The 24,189-nt window shown below is 43.0% G+C and overlaps 1 protein-coding gene across 1 annotated transcript in view; it reads left to right on the top strand.

Annotated features, from left to right (window-relative positions):
* LOC102373348 (sperm-associated antigen 16 protein) overlaps positions 1 to 21,585 on the top strand; it is a 723,196-nt gene extending 701,611 nt beyond the window's left edge. Inside the window, exons 11-12 of the mRNA XM_006034344.3 lie at positions 14,026 to 14,152; positions 21,193 to 21,585. Coding sequence (XP_006034406.3) covers positions 14,026 to 14,152; positions 21,193 to 21,323 — 258 coding nt within the window. The 3' untranslated portion in view covers positions 21,324 to 21,585. The remainder of the gene's footprint in view (positions 1 to 14,025; positions 14,153 to 21,192) is intronic.
* Positions 21,586 to 24,189: the final 2,604 nt, after the last annotated feature.

Below are 24,189 nucleotides of genomic sequence, written 5' to 3'. Positions count from 1 at the left end.
CGCTAGCCTGTCCACGCAGCTCCATGTCACCCCTGAAGGACTCCCCTGTCCCTTTCTCCCACTGGAGGGGCAGGTGCCTTCAGGCAGGCCCCACTGGCAACAGCACAGAGCTGGTCTCATCGGCAACACCAAGTGCTACTTCAGCGTCCCTACCCTACCACAGCCCCAATGCCCAGACACTTTCCCTCAGCACTGGCAGACATCCACCCTCCCCCCAACATTTCTTCCACACACCCCTGCCACACACCTACATACACATACGCCCCACATCACCCCCCCCATACAGTCCTTAAGCCCTGGCCCTCTAGCCCCTGGCCCCCCATAGGCCTACCTGTGGCCAGCTGCCAGGGCTGCTCCTACTACCCTGCCTGGTTGAACGTGGTTGCCTCCTGCCTCTAATCACCCTTCTCCCACTCTCCCCCAGCCCTAAGCAGCAACTTGCAAGCTGGAAAGCTGCCAACCTGCAAAGGGAAACCTGTGGTTTCCTGCAGTTTTCAGTTTTAAAAAGGAAAATCTGTGATTTGTCTCCTTTAAAAGAAAAAATATCCATCTCTTTTCTCCTTTATATAAGAACTGTTTTTTCACAGCAAATGGAAAACCCGGATCCCTCCTGATCACATTGTAATCCTCATTGTATTATTAGGTTCATTTGTTATTTTATACCACTGCAAGCATGTGGAGTTATTGCTCTATTCTAAAGCATTTCTTGAATTTGGTTGGTCAGATAAAAATAATAAAACCACAGTCTGAGCTTTTTCCCAATCTTGGATTTCTCTGTAGTACCTCCTCTAGTCACTTAGGCCACTGACAGAGATGGAAAAAGATGGTACTTTACTTTCAGCTTGGTGTTCCCCTGCACTGAAAGCAGTACATGTCCAGAAGGGGAACCATGACAGTTTGACCCAGCTTGCCCAGCATCTGTTTAGATCAAACGCTTCAGTGGGGCTTTTGGGTACTTTTATCTAATAGGTGATTGAAACAAATGGACCTAATAAAACTGATGATTACAATGTAATCAGTGGTCAAGAATGTGATTAAACCAGCTATTACATAAAGGCGCCAAAAAGCCCTGCTGAAGCACTCGGTCTATACAGACATTGGATGAACCAGATGAAAACGATGTCGCTCTTCTTTCGGTAAAGCGCCATTTTATTTTTTTCCACATTTGTTAGCAGCCTTATTTGCCACCATCCCTAAGATACTACAACTTTTCACTTTGCTTGTAGAAACACAAGAATCACTTTTAAGGATAAGCCACTAGTATTTAATCTTCATCTTTATGGAAAGTTCTACTATCTGAATTTAGGATCTCTCTACTGAGGAGAGTTCCACATTCTTATGAATGGCTCTACGTACTAGCACATTTTCATTACAAAGCTGTCCAGTGTCACTGTTTTCCCAAATTATGGCTGTTGTCAGGGGAAGGAGGAAGTCTTCTGATATATATTTTAAACGCATTCTTCTGATGACATCATTAAGACTTCCACAGACTTTGTATTGAATTCAGACCAGGTTAAAATATCTATTTTTCTCTTTACAAAGAAAATTTTATTTTACATGCAAAGGACCAAAGACACGTTTGTTAGGGAGTTCAGTTCTACCAACTGCAAGTTTATTCTACTTGTCTTCATAGATTTCATAGACATTAGGGCTGGAAGGGACCTCAGAAGATCATTGAGTCCAGCCCCCTGCCCGAGGGGCAGGAAGTCAGCTGGGGTCATAGGATCCCAGCAAAATAAGCATCCAAATTTCTCTTGAAGGTATTCAATGTAGGTGCTGGAACCACCTCTGATGGCAGGATATTCCAGACTTTGGGGGCTCGGACAGTAAAGAAATTCTTTCTTATGTCCAGCCTGAAATGGTCTTGCAGTAGTTTATAACCGTTTGACCTCGTCATCTCTTTGCGGGGGGCTCTGATGAACAAATGTTCCCCCAGATACTGGTGGTCACCTTTGATAAACTTATAGGTGGCCACCAGATCACCCCGGAGCCTGCGCTTGTCTATGCTAAAGAGCTCCGTAGCTCTCAGCCTGTCATCGTAAGGTCTGTTTTCCTGACCTCTGATCATGCGTGTGGCTCTTCTCTGGACTCTCTCAAGCTTCTCCACATCCTTTTTGAATTGTGGGGCCCAAAACTGGATGCAGTACTCCAGCTGTGGCCTCACCAAGGCCAAGCACAAGGGGAGAATGACATCCTAGGATTTTCTTGAGAAGCATCTATGGATGCAAGCCAGTGTTTTGCTTGTCTTGACCAGGTCTGAATTCAATACAAAAGTCTAATTTTCTTGCATGATAAAAAACATGACACCTGTTACATGAGCATTCAGTGCTCATTAACTGCCTTCCTTAAAAGGTTTTCTGACTGTCATAAACAATTAATAAATCTCCTTCACAGTTCAGGTTTTAAAGGGAAAGTTCTCAAAAGCAGTTTATTGAAATCTAGGTTAGGTAAAACCATTTGATTATGGTTAAGGTATCTAGATATGCATTATTAAAGGAAATTCTTATAGATAAAAGTAGATAACATTATTAAAACAATTTTAACTATTTTAAATCCCTACATTGATGTCTCCAAATGGTTTACAAAATTGGTAGACACAATCTTAGTATCTATGTAAAGACAAAACCTTTATGATTATTAATAATTTGTATTATGGCTTTGCCTAGTAGTACCATCTGAGACTAGGCCCTGTTGTGTTTATGGCTATCCATAATAAGAGACACTCCCTACTCTGAAGACCTCAATCTTGATAGGCAATACAGTCTAAGAGTTGGGGAATGCAAATGCTTTATTACTATTTTACAGATGGGGAATTTAAGCACAGACAAATTAAGTGACTTGGCAGAAGTCATAAAGAGCTTGTGGCAAGAGTTGAAGCCAGACCACCTTAGACTCAGTTCTGAAGCATGGAGCACAAACTTTCATAAGACTGCCCTCCTTATTTCATTATCATTGAAGAAAATCCTAATGGAAGCATGCAGCAGCAGCTTACAAAGAATTGGATGCAAGTTGCATGTAATATCTGTCTTAACATTGTGAATCATCACATTTGCTTAATGGAATCAATATTTCTTTTGCAGGAGTCAACATAAAACATAACAAGTATAATGCAGCACATTTTATTTTTGATGTACTGAGTTGCAACTTTACTATGTGGATCACAGTGCATTCTACTTCTACATGCAAGAAAATCACAATCGTTAACATCCCATTATGTTGCTAAGTAAAATATATGAGTATCATAAAAAGACTTTGAAACGTGGGAAGTTACATCCAAAGAAGAAAACTGAGACCAAGGCAAAGGACTCATCCCTGACTAGCTAAAATAATAACAATACAAGGGATAAAAATGCAGAAACTGCACATGAGAATTAAATGAGATTCCACTTTCAAGCTCTTGAGAAAGGCTCATTGCCAGAGGAAGAATGTATTAGTTTAACATGCCATTTAGTGTCTTACTACTTTTTTCCTTTGAATGGAATTTAACTTCACAAATCCATTCTTCTTCTTCAAGAATAGTTTATTCGTATGTACTGAAAAGTCGTCTCATATCTTCAACTCAGGAAATGCATATAATAGAGATGACATTGTGCTAATGTAAAAATGAAATGCAATAGTCAGCTCATTAACAACATTTCAATGAAACTCAGCCTACCATTTGTTTAGGTATCAATATTAATTAATATATTAATAAACATAGTCAGGTTATGCCTGTATTCCTGACATTATATGAGAAGATCTATTTCATTTTCAGGTAAAATGTTGTATTGTATATCACTATTTTGTTTTATAAACATTTTGTTTTATACATCTTTTTTTTGTTCTACAGCTCTGGTGGCAGAGTTGTGTTACTACCCAGTGCTTCCACCAATAGTGGAATGACCTTCAGGGAAGGTAGCTGTGAAATAAGCAAGAATAAATAGTGAATAAGCAGTCAAGGACCAGGCAGTGGCAGCACCACCAGGATGTGTTGGGGACAGCAAATGGCAATGTTCTCCCTTCTGAAAAGCCAACATATATCTTCTGAAAGTACTGTGACATGGCAAGTATGGGTTGCCACTATAATAATCCAGTCTAGCCCCCAGACACAGGTCTACAAGTCCTCAATGGTGGAGCAGACAGAAAAAGATGTTAGGATCTCAATGGCTGCAAAGGTGGACAAAGGCTACAGCAGAATCCAATTATCTTGGCCTCCTTGCCATGGTATCAAGGTTTTGTTCTATCAAGAACCATGTAGAAGCTGATGTGCAGCAGTTTCTTCACAATAAAAGAAATCACGCACAGGCATCTTTCATGAAAACAACTTTAGCACATTTTTCAAGGCCTTTGATGACCAGCTAGTGATGACAGGAGCAGGACTGTGAAGTCTGGAAGCTCCTAGTCATGAACTGGTTTGAAGGTGGCAGTTACAAGAATGAGTCAGGATTGCAATACAGTAACTGTAACTGTGACTGAGCAACCCTCTTTAGGATCTTCTCTTCTTACCTGACATGGAGAGGGGGCTAGGAAAGATGCTCTAAACATAGTCTGCCTATCTTTTTCCTGACTGGATAACTGTGTCCAGTGGGATCACCTTTACTATAGTCAAAATCAACAGACACACAGTCAGTTTTGGGGCTTGGAACATCAGGACCCTCATGGACAATCCTGACAGTGAATGCCCAAAGCACTGCACTGCAATCATGGCTCAAAAATTCAGGCAACACAACATTGACATTGTTGCAGTGATCAAGACCCAGTAAGTGGGTGATGGGCAGCTCAAAGAACATGGAGGTGGCTGTACCCTTTTATGGAAGAGTAAACCAGAAGGGGACACTGACTCTAGGGAGTTGGCTTTGCCATTAAGAATGAACACATAAACCAACTCAGTGAGTTCTCTATAACAATAAATGAATGCCTCATGACTCTCCATGCCAAATTGTCAGGGAGGCAATATGCCACTGCCATCAGCACATATGCCCTGACTCTTGACACTGCCAACAAAACCATGGAGGAATTATATGCCAACTTTAACTAAGTCTTTTCTTACATTAAAAAAGGAGACAGGCTTATTCTGCTCAGTGATTTTAAATGCCAAAGTTGGAAGGGACTGGAATGAAACCACTGGCAAGGAAGGAGCGGGAAAAGTTAACTCCCACAGCATCCTCCTCTTGACCAAATTTGTGGAACGTGGACTCACCATTACCAACATTCTGTTCTGCCACAAAAACAGGTACAAGACATCATGGCAATACACATGATCTAAGCATTGGCACTTGATTGACTATGTTATCATTTGTGCCTAGGACCACAAAGATGTCTACAACACTTGAGCTATGCTAGAAACTGATGACTGCTCACCTGATCACTGATTCATTCACTTGATTATGTCACTCAGATTGGTTCCAAATGACAGCTGCAGCAGAACCAGCATTGAAGGACTCAAGGATCCAATCAAATGAGATCTCTTCCACCTATGCCTCAACAAAAAACTGGCAAATTCCAATCAACAACAATGGGAAGATGTTAGCAGTGCATGGGGTTCCTTCAAGTCCACCATCATCAGTGCCTGTCAAGGGACACTTGGATTCTCTACCTAGAAACACCAAGACTGGTTTTGATGAGAATGACTGGGAGATCCAAGAGTTAATCAACTGCAAGCATGAGGCCTTTTGTGTTTGGCAAAGTGACACCAACTCCAAGCAAGAGAAATTGAATCTCCAACAAGTCAAGGCTGAGGTCTAAAGAAGAACCTGCAATATAAAGAACAGATGGTGGGAAGACAAGGTGAAGGAGATGCAACATCTCACTGACATACACGAGTGGTTTCTTTAGTGCCACTGAAGTTATCTACATTCCAAGCACTCAGGGACCAACCCCCTTGAGACCTAACGATGGAGCAGACCTGATTAAGGAAAGGGGAGTCATGAATGCCCATTGGAAGGACCATTTTGAAGACTTTCTCAATCAAGACTCTGTTGTTGCTGAGAGTATTCCCAATTCCATCCCATAGCACCTAGTTAGAATACCTCCAACCCTTGTTGAGGTGAGGAAAGCCATCAAGCAGATGAAGAACAACAAGGCCTCTGGAACAGATGGAATCCCTGCTGAAATCTTCAAGCAAGGAAAGAGGAGCTTACATCACAGCTCCATGCCTTCATCTTAAGGATCTGGAATGATAAGAAAATCCCAGATGACTTCAGAGATGTCTTGATCATGACAATATTCAAGAAAGGATATAAGTCAAACTGTGGAATTACAGAAGGATCACCTTGCTGTACATCACAGGGAAGATCTTTGTGAGAATCCTCCTGAACTGGCTCCTTCCTTTTGCTGAAAAGCTCCTCCTGGAATCATAGTGTGGGTTTGGGGCATCAAGATGCACAACTCTTATGATCTTCACAGCTCACCAGCTGCAGGAAAAATACTGGGAACAACATAAACCTATTTATATGGCCTTCTTTGACCTCATGAAAGGCTTTAACACTGTCAACTGAGAAGTGCTGTGGACAATCCTTCTGAGAAATGAATGCCCACCAAAATTCATCATCATTCTTAGCCTGCTCCATTATGGTATCTGAATGATGGTTCCCAGTATCAGATCTATCGCAGATCCCTTTGTGGTTAAGACTGGAGTTAAGCAAGATTGCATCTTTTGGTATTGCTTTCTGTGATGCTAGATCTGATCACCATCAAGCTTGCTATCAGAGTGGAGCTAAACTACCAAATGGACAATAAACTGTTTAATCTCAACTGACTCCAGGCCAAAACCAAAACTATTCTGACATTAATCATCAACTCCACAATGTTGATGAACCTGTAGTGTGTGCTCACTCAGAAGCAAATCTTCAGGCAATTGTCAACATCTTGATCAAGGTATACAAGAAAATGGGAATAATGCTTAACATTCAGAAGACTAAGGTCCTCCATCAACAAGCTCTTAATGAGCAGTCCACAGCTCTGGCAATTTATATTTACAGTGAGACTCTGGAGAATGTTAAGTATTTCCCATACCTTTGGAACTCTCTCTCGCAGAAGGCTGACACTGCAGAAGAAATCCAACATTGCCTCAAATGTATAAGTACAGCCTTTGGACATCTGAGGAAACAGGTGTTCAGAGATTATGACATCCAATTAGAAACCAAGCTTCTGGTTTATCAAGTAGTCATACTCCCTACTCTACTATACAGGGATGATACATGTGGAACTAGATCATAGAGCTCAATCATAGGGAACAGGAGGAAAACAAATGGGAGTATGGGCCATTGCTCAACAACTCAGGAGTGCTGGTTACCAACACCCGGGAGAAAGCTGAACTTCTGAATGACTACCTTGCGTTGGTCTTTCACCAGACCAACGGGAAAACAACGCCAGGTAGAGTACAAGACGAGCACGGTAGGAATAATCACTTTTCTACTATTGCCATATAATTGATGTATGACCCATTAAAAAATTAGACTCATACAAGTCAGTGGGACAGGATGATCTTCATCCAAGAGTGCTGAAGGAGCTGGCCAAAGTCATTGCGGAACCCCTGGCGAAACTCTTCCATAACTCATCGCACTCTGGAGAAGTCCCTGAGGACTGGAAGAGAGCCAATGTTGTGCCCATCCACAAGAAGGGCAGGAGAGAGGACCCAAGTAACTATAGGCCAGTCAGCTTAACTTCCATCGTAGGGAAAATCCTATAAAAGTTCATCAAGTAGTCTATCTGTGATAAGCTTGCAGAAGGTAAGATTCTGAATGACAGCCAGCATGGCTTCGTCACAGGCAGGTCTTGCCTTACAGACCTCATCTCCTTCTATGGCCAGGTAACTTGCCACCTGGATACGAGAGAGCAGGCTGACATAGTATACCTAGACTTCCAAGGCTTTTGATCTCGTATCCCACAATATCCTCATGAAAAATTGGAGAATTTTGGGATTAACTCTGAGATGGTCAGGTGGGTGAGAAACTGGCTGCAGGGTAGGACCCAGAGAGTCGTAGTGAACAGATCTGTGTCATCCTGGTGAGAAGTAGGCAGCGGTGTCCTGCAGGGGTTGGTGCTTGGTCCAGTACTTTTCAACATCTTTATTAACAATTTAGATGTGGGGGTGAAGAGCTCTCTGGCCAAGTTCATGGATGACACCAAGTTATGGGGAAACATCGTCATGCTTGAAGATAGGCTACAGATACAGGCGGACCTAGACAGACTAACAAGCTGGGCTGATCGGAACCTGATGAAGTTCAACATTAAGAAATGTAAAGTGCTGCACCTCGGGGCAAGCAGCCCCCAACACACTTATAGGCTTGACTGCACCAAACTGACTAGCACCATGAATGAGAGAGACCTGTTGGTAATAATAGACCACAGTATGAACATGAGCCAGCAGTGTGATGCTATAGCCAGCAGGGCAAATAATACTTTGGCATGTATCAATCGATGCATCTCCAGAAAAGTCAGGGAGGTGATTCTTCCACTCTACTCAGCACTGGTGAGACCACAGCTGAAGTACTGCATCCAGTTCTGGGCACCACACTTTAACAAGGATGTGGACGGGCTTATGAGAGTCCAAAGAAGAGATATCCATATGATCATAGTCTTAAAAGGCAAGCCATATGAGGAAAGGGTGAGGGATCTGGGACTCTTCAATCTGAGGAAAAGAAGGCTGACAGGGGACCTGGGAGCATCAATTAATGGGTGATTATCACCCATGACCACCCCAAATGGATAAAGAGCCTGCAAGAGTCTCAGTACTTTGAAACTTCATGACAACAAGAGACAGAAAAGCAGGAGCGACAGAAACAGTGTCATGGACTGAACCAAGAATCCAGAACCTCCCACCCCACATAGAAGCACATGCCTGAGTTGCAATAGAATCTGTCAGTCCCAGATTGACCTTGTCAGCCATCTTCAGACTCACAGATAAGGCAATCATGGAAGACAATCATCCTCTACTGTGAGGGATTGCCAATAATGATTTTGTTATATATTCATAATTTTTTGTGTGCAGAGATCAGTGAAGCATCTCTTTTCAGCAATCAAAGTAATGTGATTATTATATTTGGATTTTAAACTCTTTGGGGCAGGGACCATCTTTTTGTTCTTTGTGTGTACAGTGCCTGGCACAACATGGTCCCAGTATGTAACTGAGATTCTTATATGTTACTGCAGTACAAACATGAAATATTAATAATGATCTTTATAGAACATGTTTGAAGCTATCCAGATTGAAACAGCCATAAGTCACTTCCTGAATTAGAATGAAAAGCTGGGGTTGTGTAGATCAGATATACTTGAACCAAGTACAAGCTAAGGGCTTGATTGTAGGCTATCTTACATGCCCATCATAAAAGAATGAAGACATATGTTTTAAGTGCACACCTGATGGAGATAAGAGGGAAGGAGCTATCCTCATCATCAGTAGCTGCAGGGTAGTGACAAGAAAACTCTACTAAAGAGGACAGAACATGGGATAGCAGGGGTATGAAATGGGGAGAGGCTTTGCTTCATGAAAATGCACATGTCAATGCATATAAACTGTCTCATAGAGGGAGTAATCAACTGCCAAAATAAAATTAATAATTTACCCTCATTATAAACAGCACTGTAGTTCCTTTTTCCTTTCTAGAACTTATGGTGCAGTCAAAAATCACTAAAAGCATTTGTAAGCCGGAACTGTCATTTACTCTGTTTGTGCAGTGCATAGCACACTAAAACATCAACCTAGTTGAACATTTGAATGCTGTTGTTATATATAAACATTAGCATTAGAATATATTTTATAATTTTATTTCCTGAATACTACACATGCTGGTAGTTCTGTAATACATTTTCATACTATATATAAAATATGTTTACAATTTATGTATAATGTAGGGCTAGACTTTTTCAAAGTGCCCAACCCTTGAAATGCTCAGGTTCTTCTGTAAAAGTGGCAAATTAACTTACCTGCAGCTCTGACTGAAAATACATGTACTTGGAAATTTGGGAAACATGGCCCCTAATTGTACCTTGAAAAATGTGAACAATGACTAAACGTTGTCTCTTTTTAATTATTTTGCTCCCAGCATTCCTTTATACCTGTAACAAGTCAGAAACAAGTTCTGAAATATTAGGTCTCTTTCAAATGAACCTAAACATTTCATTATACTTATACCGTAATATTGGATTGCAAGTCATTACCTTCTCGTGTGGAAGGCAATAGATGTCTTAAAGTCTAAATGCCTTTATTTGCTTGATGACCCTACAATTTTTCTTGCATAAATTATCTCCAGAAAAGAAAAGAAAATTAAAGGTATATTGTCAAAGTTCTGGCATAGCATCTGACCCATTTGAAAGCTGTAGTAAGCTGAAGTCAACATGATACAATGTGGTCTCACACTCCAATATATATCAGGGGGCAACACACTGAAATTGTTTGAGTTGCTCTGAATTTATCCTCAGTGCTACTGATACTTTACACACCAACTTTATTGACAAGGTATGTAAAGGGTAATGAGAATATTTCTGCTGTCTATATGATGAGTTTTTAATTCTTTCTTTGCTGGTATGGGGCAAGCTTTCACACGTGGTGCAAGCACTGACCTGCCTCTTGTCTATGGGCCAGCCGCCCACCTCACTCTTCTGCCGCCTTGATGTAATAGTCTTGGGATGTTAATCAGGTGGGAGGGTGCCCGTTTTGAAGCCCGATGTTTAGGGGAGATATCCACAGCTCCGTTCCACCTCTACACTGCAGCCCAAGCCTCACAGATGGCATCCACCAGTGGTTTGCACTAAGTCTTTCATAACACATATACACAAACAGACAAACAAACACATACTGGGCTCCAAGCCCTCAGCCCCCTCACTGTGGCTCCCCACACCATCCCTTCACAGGGGCTCAAACACCACCTCCTCACTGGGGTTCATTGGGATCTGCTACCCCATCTAGCTCAGGTGGCCATAGCCTGGCCCTCTGACCTGGGGTATTACACCCTGTGAGGCTCAGGTGGCCATAGACATGCCTGACCCCTCTCAGGGTTCTTGCAGCCACAGGGCTCACAAAGAGCCTGGATGCTGCTCCAGGTCCCTCTGCCAACCTGGGTGCTGCCTCAGGACTCCCATGAGCCTGGGTTCCCGCTGTACCAGTTAAACCCACCAGGGATGTGGGGGCTGAGGTTATAAGGCAACCCACACTTACCTTTAACCAGGAAGGAGATTGGCCTGGCATTTCTTAGGGGCTCCCTTGCCACAGGGAGCCCCACTAGACCCCACCTTGCCCAGCAGGGTGCAGTTTCATATCTTACCCAGGATAAAATGAGGCTTCCTCCATCCCCATCTTTTCCTAGACCTTTCCTAGGATAGAGGTCAGACTGATGGGCCTATAGTTTGCCAGATGTACTTTCCTCCCTTTCTTGAAGATAGGCACCACGTTGGCCTTCTTCCAATCATTGGGCACTTCACCAGAGCACCAGGAGTTCTTAAAGATCCATGCCAGGGGCTGAGCTATGATGCTTGCCAGCTCCTTGAGTACCCTTGGATGTAAACCATCAGGGCCAGCTGACTTGAAGGTATCCAGCCTGTCAAGGTGTTCTTTCAGGAGGTCATCTTCGATGGAGGGTAAGAAATCTCCCTCACCCGGGCCTCCCTGACCCACAGTGGGCAGAGGAATCCCATGGGATTGGTGAAAAACTGATGCAAAGTACCCATTAAGCAAGTTTGCTTTTTCATGGGCATCGTTTGTCAGTTGTCCCATCTGGTTTAGCAGGGGTCCAATGTTGCCCTTGCTTTTTCTCTGGCTCCCCACATATCTAAAAAAGGACTTTTTATTGTCCATGATATTTGTAGCTAGCTGGAGTTCCATCGCAGCCTTGGCCCTCCTGGTTTGCTCTCTGCAGGTCTGGACTACAGAAGAGTATTCCTCCTTGGTGGTGGTTCCAGTCCTCCATCCTTTATAGGTCTTCCTTTTAAGATGAAGGAGGTCCGCTAGTTCCCTGGAGAGCCAAGGGGGCTGTTGTGCCCTTTTGCTGCCTTTCCTCCGAGATGGGATAGACTTCGCTTGCACATCCAGGATTGCTCCCTTGAGGAGCAACCACTCATCTTGAACTCCCCTCCCCTGATCAACAAGGCTAACCACACTTTATCATGCATTAGCAGATGCATGACCAACAGGTCCAGGGAGGTGATGCTTCCTCTCTATGCGGCACTGGTCAGGCTGCAGTTGGAGTACTGCATCCAGTTTTGGGTGCCACACTTCAAGAGGGATGCGGAGGATCTTGAGAGGGTTCAGAGGAGGGCCACTCGTATAGTCAGAGGCCTGCAGGCAAGGCCCTATGAGGAGAGACTGAGGGACCTAGATAACTTCAGCCTTCACAAGAGAAAGCTGAGAGGTTTCCTTGTGGCTGCCTATAAATTCATCAGGGGAGGGCAGCAGGGAATAGGAGATGCTCTATTTACTAGGACAGCCCCTGGAGTAACTAGGAACAATGGCCACAGATTGACAGAGAGAAGATTTAGGTTGGACATTAGAAAGAACTTCTGCACAGTAAGGGTTACCAGAATCTGGAATGGGCTTCCAAGGGAAGCAGTGCTCTCCCCTACCTTGGGGTCTTCAAGAGGAGACTGGACAAGCACCTAGCTGGGGTCGACTGACCCCAGGGCTGTTTCCTGCCCAGGGCAGGGTTTTGGACTCAATAACCTACTGAGGTCCCTTCTGACCCTAACATCTATGAATATGTAAGACAGAAGTGGACATGTGATGCTCACCACTGTGTAACCTATACCATGGGTTCCCAAAGTTTTTATCCTGCGGCCCGGCAAACCATGGCTTGGAAGTGGCCGCAGCCCAGCAAACTGTGGCCCAGCAGTCACAGCCGACTGTGGCTGGAATTTCCATCCCAAAGGCAGGTAAGGATACCACCACCTTCTGGGTGGCAGGGTGGGTCAAACCCTGTGCTACTGCAGGCCCTCCAAAAGGAGCTGTGGCCTCTCCACCCAGCTCTGTGGGGCTGCAGTTTGCCAGTTCGTGGCCACTTCTGGTCCAGCAGCTGACCCGCTGTGGCCCAGCACTGGGCCATGGCCCAAGGATTGAGAACCCCTGACTCATACCACTATATTTTCACTACAGATTTTTCCAACTTTATCCTGGGTTCAAGGCTCTTATACCACTGTAGAGGTTTATGTTGTGCGTCTGCCCTTCGTTCACACTGGTATGAAGTGCAAACATAACATATGTCCCCAGTTGCCTTCATATCAGTGCCTCTTGTGATCCTGAGCCACTCCACACCAAAATTACATTTTCCTAGCTGAGGTACATAGGGTAACTTTTGGGGCAATTGTTCTCTCCAAGTTTTGACAGAACTTTAAATGCATAAACCTTAAATATATTTAACATAAACATAATTCCCTTTTACATGCTTTAGTAGCCTGTATCTTACCTATGTTTCCAGAATTTGTTTCCTGAGCAAGTTAGATCTGGCAATCATAGTGGTTATAAGTGGACAAGCAACATCTTAAACTATTTCTTTAGAACAGAAACATTTCAGGAAAAAAATGTCAAGAACAACAAAATGGACAAAGCACATGTCTGCTTTATCAGGCATTTACCATCTTCTGCAAGGGATCTTGGTGTGGGATTAATTCTTCATAGAGTCTTCTGCAGAGTCTCTCTCTCTCTGAGCTTATCTTTTTCTCCAAGCATGCTGTCAACTCCCTAGCCTTTTAAGGGTCTATAGTCCTTAGACCTGGTAACTTTGAACTATGGCAGAACAAGATTTTCAACTACAAGTTTGGACAGGGAATTTTTTTATCTGGAAGCTGCTCTGTTGCCTCCCCCACACAGTCACCACTGGATATACGCAACATAGGAGCATACTTTGGCACTACCCCAAAATAAGTTAAAGCAATAGAGTTACACAGGAAATTCTAATAAACCAAACCACAATAATTTCCCCATTTTGACCTGGTCAGTTGCCACATTAATCAAATTGTTGCTTTTTGGTATTCATAAAATAACAATTTAACATCTCTGAATTCTCTTCCTTTCATAAGCTTTTTAAAAGTAATTTATTTTTCAATACTTGGCAGGGTGACACTATTGTTTCCTGTGACTCCTATGGTGTGATGAAGCTGTGGGATGTTCGGAAGGTATCACCAATGGTATCTATAGATGCAGGACCCCATCCTGGCAACCAGGTGGCCTTTGACCCTTCTGGTAAGTTATTTTCTTAAATTGTCTACTTTGACTTTTTAAAGGAAGAGATTGGTTGTGAAAAATCTTTTAAACTGAGTCTAAGATTTTGAGGTCAGATCCACAGATTATGTGAACCAGAACAGTTTTTGTGCTAAGATTTTAAACCAGGGTGCAATGAAATATTAGCACTTTTAGATGTGCAATCACCTTCACGTGATTCAGAAGACAAGCTCAGGAATTTCAAATAGGAATATATAGTGTCAAAAACATTCTAACCAGTTTTGGCCTTTCTGAGTTCTTTACAGCAGAAGAATTGCATTATTATATTTCCATAATTTCAAGACAAAAAACAAGTGAAAGCAAAGAGCTGGCATTTTCTGAGGGTTGACTTGAGTCAAATGAGGGGTGTCTTTAATCTAAAATGGTTGAGAACCACTGCTCTAGTGATTTCTAAGAAATTGTGTCTTCTTATATCAGTTGATAATCCAGTCCTTTTATTTTTTTTTAAGTTGGCAACTTGTACTAATTGTAATTTACATGCAATTAAAATATATGATGCAGGGTTGGTGGGGGAAGTTACACAAAGGACAGAAAGTCTCACTGTATGAGGAAAAAAGAGGTGCTCATGTACGCTTTATTTATATTTATTCTCCTTCTTTACTGCTTTCTTACATATTTACACAATGGTTGTTTCATAACCACCCATGCTATATCCTATTGTTGTCATTGCACAGCCTCATTGTACTGAAATAAATTGTCTTCTATACATACAGAATGGAAATATTTGTATAGCTCAACAATTTTTGCATTGTCAGCCATAGATTGCAATTTGTCACCAGCATTGTGGTAGAAATCTTTATATTTTCAATTTCATTTTATACAGATATTGTATAAATTGTATTACAGAAAGTTTTGTATTAAGAAAGACATTAATCTTCACTTTAAGGGGAAGATAAACAGTCATATCAAACCACAAACTTAGGTCCCAATTCAGGAAAACATTCTTATTCAAAACAGGATCTAAATGCATGCTTAACATTAAGCACATCCCTTTATAACACAGAAGTCAATTGGCAAAAATCATGTGCATAGGTTTAGAAATAAAGTATGAGAGGACAGAAAAAACATGTTACTATTAGCAGTATGGTATCTTTTCGTAATGGACATAATGTTATGGAATACATAGTATTATTATAGAGAATCTTTGTTACTAGACAACTTTACTATCAAATATTTTAGCATTTTTATAAGGGACTTCATGGATCTCTCTATATTTACCATTAAAGATGCATTCTTCTTTTCAGAAAGTGTTGACATTATTTATTTTCCACTAGTTCCCTAAGTTCAATTTTAACTCTGTTCTATATAAGAATAACATGTTTAGAACAATAGCTCACATTATACATGATATAAATTTGAAGAAGTTTTACAATTTTAGTTCTGGAATGTAGTGTAGGGTCATTTGCAAAGAAGTCACATCCCTGAAAAAAATGCAGTAGCAGTATTTTTAGCCAGATGGGAACTTTCCAGTAGAAAGCTTATCAGCTTCAGATAATCTAAATGGGCAAAATTTCCCATCATTTGGATAAAATCCAAACTTTCTCTGCAGGAGTACCCACAGCAGAGATGTCAAGTTGGGATGAATGACCACTACCAAGCATAATGTACGAGAATACAATCATAAGTTAAACTATCTAGCTAAAAGAGAATATTGCAGCATCTATTATTTTGTATGGTGATGGAGCCTAGATGTCTTAATTAGGCATACGGGCCCTATTATCCTAGGCACAGTAGAGCCTTCATTGCTGTTGGTATCTGAGGTAGCTAGATTAAAGCTAGTTTAGGAATGCCTGTTTGCTCTGCAGTAACCCTTCCCAGTTCCAATATAGGCATACAAGTTGTATAAAAGTGAAACGGTATATGGGTATAAATTAGCCATGAATATATTAAGAATGAAAATTACAGGAAGGTTTTTAACCACCAGAGAAGTAAAATTGTGAAAGAGCTTTCCAATAGCAGTAGCAGGAGACAAACTTGTTTTAAGAAATGTTACATAGTGTGGTTGTCAACAATATTAGGAGACTAGACTTTTGTAGCCTTTCATACTATATTCCTTTGCAGTATGATTTGCAGTGGAAAAAATGTGGTGGATAATTTATTTGCAGCAAAAAGTTATTTAGATCACCCACAAACCATGTGGTAAACTCACCTGGATGGGGAGGTAGGGCTACCCACTTTTATCTAGTAGCCTCATGGTTAGACCACTCAGGCTAAAAACAGCCCTTGGGCACACATGCCTGGACTGGGCCCTGTGCCATTCAAGTGACATGGACCTGTTTTAGCATAGAGGACTACGCTGTGTGGCCCACTGGGCTCTCCCAGGCCTGGAAATTTGTCAGCGGGGGAATGGTTATTGCTCCCTGCCACCAAATTTTTATACCTCTGGGGGAGCCCAGTGGGCTGGATGACACAGCTCTATGGGACAGATCTGACCAAAGGGTCAGGGGTTGAACACCCCTGTCCTAGATGAACACTCTAACCACCAGTCTACAGAATTATTTTCAATCTTTTTCTTGCATAGTAAGTATTTAAGTCTTTTATAAAAAGTAGAATGGTATCAACAAGAGATATCTAAGAACTTCCCACCCCAGAATCCTTGAGAGCATGGTGACTGAGTCACTTTCCTGGGTGGCATGGATTCAAGTCCTCAAATAGAGGAAGTATTTAGCCCTGGGTCATCAGCATAAAGGGGTGAGTTTCCTGAGCACACTCTTCTCCTCCTTGGATTTGTAAACAATGCCTAAGTCTAGCTATTCATTTTTATAGCTTCAGTTTGATTACTAATGCCCACAATAGAAATGAAACATTTTGTTTCAGGTTGATCCAACTTCTCTATTTATCCCTGTCGCAGAGCACTGAGGTGCCCTGCTCCTAGAGAGGGGAAACTGCCAGGGAGAGAGCCCTGGCAGGGAATAACGAGCTCAGCTATGGGTTGCCCGGGGCAACCAGGCAGTCAGCTGACCAGAAGGGGCAGGGCCTGGCCCTCATAAAGCCCAGGGCTGAGGCGAGGCTGGTAGTTCCCTGCCAGCAGCCAGAGAGGCAGGAGCTCCTGGAGTAGGGATGCGAGAAACAGCGAGACCCACAGGTACTGCTTGAGCAGAGTTATGGATGGCAGCTCTAGGGGCGTTTGTGCAATGTGGTTTAGCCAGGCGGCTTTACATTATGTTATAGCCAGGAGGCTCGAGTTTCTGTAACATTTTGTTGTTTATTAAACTGGTGGTTTGGGTGAGGCTGTAAGGGGTTGGAGGAGGCCTCATTGGGGACCCGCAACGAAGTGTGAGGACCCCAGCGCCAGAGCGGGCACAATATACGCATCGGGGACTCACAACGGAATGTGAGGACCCCAGCGCCAGTGAGGGCGCAGCATCCTCAAAGGGGCCTCACAGCAGAGTGTGAGGACCCCAGTGCCAGTAAGGGCGCAGCTTATGGGGTGCTTGGACCCCAGCCCCAGAGAGCGGGTATTTTGAGAAGCCCCAGTGCGGGCGTAGCAAGCCCCAGGTGGGGCACTATTGAGAAGCCCCAGTGCGGGCGTAGCAAGTGCCAGAGAAGGGGGGCAGCACATTTTAGAAGCCCAGGTGTAGGCACAGCGAGTCCCAGAGAGGGGTGTGCACTTTTGAGAAGCCCTAGCGTGGGCGTAGCGAGCCCCAGAGAGGGGAGCACAACTTTGACAAGCCCAAGTATGGGCGCAGAGAGCCCCAGGAAGGGGGCAACGCTGAGAAGCCTAAGTGTGGGTGCGGAGAGCCCCAGACAGGGGGCAGCATTTTAAGAAGCCCGAGTTGGGCACGGCAAGCCCCAAACAGGCGGCAGCATTTTAAGAAGCCCTAGCGTGGGCGTGGCGAGCCCTAGGAGAGGGCATTATAGAGAAGCCCCAGTACGGGCGTGTTGAGGCCCTGGGAGAAGGAGAGGGTGACGGCGCAGAGAAGGCCCCGGGAGAGGGTGACGGCGCAGAGAAGGCCCCGGGAGAGGGCGAGGAGAGCCCCAGGAGGGGGTGGCAGTGTACGGAAATAGAGACAGACCAACGTCGATTCCATCTGCGAGGCTTGGGGCGTGGTATCGGGGTGGTTGGAGCCACGCATAGCTCATAAGGCTAGGGTGCTCCGAAGCACCCGTTTGCAGAACAAGACCCACGAGGAGTCCGGGAAACCACAGGGTCTGAGTCAACATAAAGACGTGTCCTAGAGGGCGTAAGGCAGCCTCCCAACTGATTTAAATCATCAAAGACGTGGCGGGCGAGAAATAGAGGGTGCCCTTGGGCCAACTTGACACGGAGAGGGGGCCTTAAGGAGATCACGGCCCTCCTACAGGACCCCGCCGTGACAATCCCAAAATATTTTTTTAAATTTCTTGTTTGCAGAAAAAAATGAAAGTTTATTTCAGTTCAATCCAAATCAAATATTTTTTTCTTTCATTCATTTAGTTCAGTCACTGAACTGAAAAAGTAGTTATTCACACAGCCTTTATTGATTATGTGTAATGAAAGACATTTCATTTTCTTTTTGCACTGTTTTAATGTAGTTGCAATAGGGAATCTAATGTGAACTGAATACACATTTTGTTCCAAAGGTGGCAAAATTCTTTTTCAATATTGCATAAAGTGGAAGTTGTTCAACACTGGGCCACCACCAAAAAAACCGAAAGCTATTTTGTAATGTTATTGGATGTTACCAGATGACATTGTTTTTCATGTTTTTACCTAGTTCTATTCATCTGAATGTTACTCTTGGTAGAAATGGTTATTTTCAGCTGTGGTGTGCTTCTTTTTAGAAACTGAATACTAGGGGTGTGCAAAGTGGGCCCTATTCAATTCGGATTCAGATTCGGCTTGAATCAGGGACAGTGATTCGATTAGTTGATTTAGATCACTTTCCCTGATTCAATTAATCCAAATCTGGATCTGAAGATTCAATGCTGATTCAGAGAATCAGTGATTCAGACATAGATACAGCTTTAAAAAATGTTCTACATACCTCAAGATACCAGCATGCCTCATGAACACTGTGATGCTGGGGCATCCCACCGGAGTGTAGAGGGTCCCCCATGTGCTTAGCAGTGAACCCAGAAGTGCACCAGAACTATTTCCAATCCACTTCCAGGTCTGTCGGGGAGTATGCTGGGCCCTTTCCCCCCCATGCTTCCCCAGCTTGGCAATCAGCCATGGGGGAACCCCGGGTGCCCCCCATAGACCCAGGAGGCACCAGTCACGTTATATTTGCAATATTTGTTCCCTCTGCTTGAGCTTCTCTGCCACTGAAATAATTTTCTTAACTATGGCTCTTTTGAACTTGTAACACCTGTACAAAAAACCCCCCAACCCCTGCCACCCGAATTCCTTGTCAAATTATAACCCTGTTCAGGTTCAAGTTGTTTGTGTCTTTTTTTCAGTGAGAACTACTACAAAAATTATTTGTGGTCATAGAAAGATAGCACTCGAAATAGCCGAGGTGAAGCCCATTCAGGGTCTTGATCATGAGGATCAAACTTAGTCTGCCGTATAAAGAGCAGGTGGCCTGGACCCAAAGATCTCACAAGGTCCCTTCCACCCCTAAACTTCTGTGAATCTGTCAATACACTTTTGCTCAGTTTTGTACACTACTGAGTAATCCCATTGTCTCACTCAGTTTAACATTGTGGGTAGGTTTGTACAGTATTGAGATTTAAGATTTATGTGACTGTCATTAGAACTGGCTCTTAATAAACAGATATTTATATCTCTCCTCCAGGGCATATGTATCTTACAGGTAACATTCACATGCATAGATGTGTTGAATCCACTCCCTCACTTAGTAGTATTCTAATTTCCTTGCAGCATATGTTGCACTAAGGTGTTTTACAGTGGCCTTCCAGCAAATGCACCTGAAATGATGATGAACAGCATAGCTGCTATGCAAAGAGTGAGAAATCTAGAAGCTATGGAATGGTCTATTTTTACACTAAAGGACATACATTATCATCATGTGTAATAAGAGGACACCGCATTAGATATATGATTGAGATGTGAAAACCTGTAGAGCAACAGGCAAAATGTAGGGTATTTTTGGAACCCTGTAGGTACTCTTAGATATAAATATTTTTTTAGTTTACTCCCAGTTTGGGTAGAGAGAGAAAATTGTGTTCCAATTGTTAAAGAGGTATACAGGCTGCATTATTATTCCAACGGCTTGCTTAGATAGCTCAGCAATAGATAAATGTAGAAGAGAGTTATTATGTTAAAATAATGTTAAGGTTGCAAAGTTAAGCACTCAGACTTTGGGAAATGCCAGAATTAAGGTTGTCTCAGGGTCCTGGAATATATAAGTGGCTTAGTTTTAGGCATAGGGGACACATCTACACAAGACAATTACTGCAGAGCTGCCTAATTTGCTCCACAGTAAAGTCTCAATGTCTACACATGTGGCCCTATTAGACTGCAGGAAACTAATGAACTCTGCCACATGTTAGTACCTATAAATACAAGTACTATTTTGAGGTGGCATTCTTTTAGTGCACAGCAATGCATGTGTAGATGCTGATGAGGCTGGCTGAGGCATGAGGATGCTTCAGTGAGGGGCTGCCTGCCTGCCCCAGCTGGCCCCTCCATAGCACATTGAGCTGGGTCAGAGCAGCACCAGGCTGGCAGGATGACCTCCTTGGCCTCCTGTCAACTGGGGCTGCTCTGACTCAGCTCAACATACTATGGTCCCAGAAGCATGTGAAAAATTGGTACCCAAACGCAATAAACTCTGGCACTATATGTGCCATAGTTTTTTCATTCACATTAATTTCATGTGTAGATGTGCCCAGGAATTCCAAGAGGAGGTGTTGCAGGAGCCCTTTTATGTTCTGTACCGAGGACTAGAACCAGTCACTGAATAAATAGCCCCTTGTGTTTCCAGCATATTGGGCCCAGAGTGATTGCAGACTACCATGCTCTTGCAACCTTAACTTTGTTCCCTTGTGCATATGTATAATGACACATTCTTCAATTATATGATCATGTGATTTTTTTTTTTTTTTTTCAACAGGATTCCTGGCACATTTAGTTCCCAGGATGGATTCACTGCATTGGTTGCTATTCAGTATTTTCTCTTATTTTCAGAATTCAGTGTACATCCTTATGCATTATTTACTGCACACCATCAAAACCCTTTATTGAATGCAGATTCATTCCTGAGGGGCTTTTCCATGATGCCACATTGTAGCTCCATAGATCTTTACAGGCACTAAGGAGATGATTTCAGTTACTTATTATTCTCATTTTATACATGAGGAACTGAAGGCCTGAGATTAAATCCAAAATTGTAAAAAATGTGAACTGATACTGAGTGTTCAATCTGAGACTGGATTCTTTTGGTTTAGCATTTTATATCAGTTTAAAAAGAGCAAACCACCACTCACAATTTCAGTATCCTCCATCTGTCCCCATCTTCTGCTTCTATTCTTTGTCTTTGTTTTCCTGCTCTTGCTCTTTTCCCTTTGATGTGATGTGCATTTTGCATTCCACCCATTTACCATGTTGTGCATTTGAGTCAGGCAGTTTTCACCTCATTCTTCCCATTGCCTGGAAACCAGAGGCTTTAACTAGCTAGTGCAGAGCCTGTGTGGTTTAGGATTTTTCACAGGTTTATAATCTGGTGAAATGTGGGTGATTTTTTTTTTTTAAGTAGAATGGCGAAGGCACATCCTGAATATGTCAAATTTCAAGTCAATGTCTCAAAGCCCAGAGGTGATAAAATTTCTCAGCAAAATGGTTGCAATAATTTAATATAAATTGGGCAAATCCCTACTTTCATTTTGAGGAATGTTTGAGACTCTCCAGAAAAACTTCAGCCCTAGGCAGGCATTTATCAAGGAAAATTTCAGTCTAAACCATTTAAATTTGGAAAAACTATACAATTTAAAATAGGTTCATTCTTATAATGAAAAGCAGTAGAAAACCTTAATTGCAGGGAATCATTGAACCATTTATAATAATTTATTAGCAAATTGAAAGTAAATAGCATTCTAATTCCATGCTTCTTGTCCTCATATTCTACACAATCTCAAGTGAAACAACATAGGAGTTTGCTTGTAGTAATTTTTAATTAAATGAAAAGGTGTCAAAGAAAAATTGAAGAGAGTAATTTTCTGAAATCTGTAAGGTTGAGTTCATAAATGGTATAGTGCTTTATTGGAAGTCAGAGTTTGATTTTAAAAAGAAAATAAAAGCATGTTGAGCAGACTTTCCACAGAACAATGTATGCATTTTTTAAAGGAATATTTATTCTTTGAAAATCAAATAAGTAGATTGTCATTCTAGCACTTACTATTTGAAATACAAATATAATCTTCAGATCTAAAGTGTGCATTTTAGAATTACCTGAATGTTTCTCTCTCTTTCCTAGTCAAGGGCCCTCAAAGGCATAAATGGGATAGCTTAATGTGCAACCCACGCAATCATGCCTCCTGCTCTGCCATACATACATGGCAGGAGGCATGCTTGTGGGATTGCAAATCAGAACCCACCACGCCTTATTCCCAGTGCAGAGGGAGCCCAATCCTGGGTTGCCCCTGTACCAGTAAGAAGCAAGTTCAGACACCTGGGAGCCCCCTCAGCTGACACCACATACCCTCAGGGACCATAGTAGCTGTGGTCTTCCAGATGTGGGGGCACAAGCTTTATGTGCAAATTAAAGCTGGATAGAAACCAGCTGTAAAGGTATTGCACATTTTCCAGCAATAATTTGATAGCTGATCAGACCTTTTTAAAGCATTGTAGTTAATTTGCACAGATAGCCTATCTAAATTAATTGCACAATTAACCAAGCAATTGTGTAATACATGTAACACGTAGAGGTAGCCTGAGAGCTACACTAGTATTGCCACCAAAAGGAATAAAAGCTCACCTCACATCCCCGTTCTCAGGCTACTCAAGCCTTGGGCTACTTTACCTGCTTATTTCTTCAATGGGAAAGGATGGAAAGTACGAGTGGGCACATCTACATGAGACACATTAAACTAATTTAATGTGCGTTACGGGTGCATGTCTACACATGTGTGCCTTTAATGCACATTAAAAATGGTGAAATTTGGCTAATCGTGCCTAAATTTGATACCTACAAATGCAGGTATCAAATGTAGGCACAATTAGTTAAAGCACATTTTAATGCACATGCAGATGCAACACGGCACTAACTTTAGTGTCGGGTATGCCCAACCACTAGGAACACATGGCAGTAGGGCTGTGCAAAGCTTTGGGTGCTGGTTCGATTCAGAGGAGATTCTGCCTGATTTGGTGCTGATTCTCCAAATCCGGAGGGGGGAGAGGACCATGGGGGAACCCCTCCCCCAGGCCCCATCCCCTGCCTCCTCCCTTAGCCTCCACCCCCATGGCTGCCCTGCCTGGCCTGAGCGACTTGGTGCTTTAAAATAAAATTAAAAAAAAAAAGCCCTACACTCACCGGCTGCTGCCAAGTGGGGGAGCAATCCCCACTGTCCTGCGCCGCATGGAGGACTCTGCCCCCATCTCCTGCCTGCTCTCTCAGCCCCATCGATAGCTGCCCCACCTGGCCCCAGATCCAGGTGCTTTAAAAAAAACCCAAACCCACACTCACTAGCTGCTGGGGCCTCTGGGGGCTCATAGCAGAGCCCCACACACAGTACAGGGAAGTGGCAGGCAGCAGGGATTCCCACCCTCCCTGGCAGTGAGTGCAGGGGCTGCTTTTTTTTTTTATTAAAGAGCTGAGATTCTGGGCTGTGGGGGGCAGCCATGGGGCGGTGGGATGGAAGAGTGGGCGGGACATCCATGTTGGGGGTGGGAGAGTGGGTAGAAGATGGGGGCTTGTGGCAGTCTCCCATGCAGCGTGGGGCAGTAGGGGGCAGTGGGGATTGCCCTCCCCGCCTGGCATGAGCCAGTGAGTGTGGGTCTTTTATTTTATTTATGTATTTATTTATTTATTTATTTTTAAGAGCAGAGATGCTGGGGCTGGGAGAGTGGGCAGGGGCTGAGGGCTAATGCAGAGTCCCTCATGCAGTGCGGGGTA

The sequence above is a fragment of the Alligator sinensis genome, unplaced genomic scaffold, assembly GCF_000455745.1.
Source record: "Alligator sinensis unplaced genomic scaffold, ASM45574v1 scaffold1203_1, whole genome shotgun sequence".
NCBI classification, from domain to species: domain Eukaryota; kingdom Metazoa; phylum Chordata; order Crocodylia; family Alligatoridae; genus Alligator; species Alligator sinensis.
The sequence above is the reverse complement of the archived record's forward strand: the minus strand, read 5'-3'. Positions and strand labels throughout refer to the sequence as shown.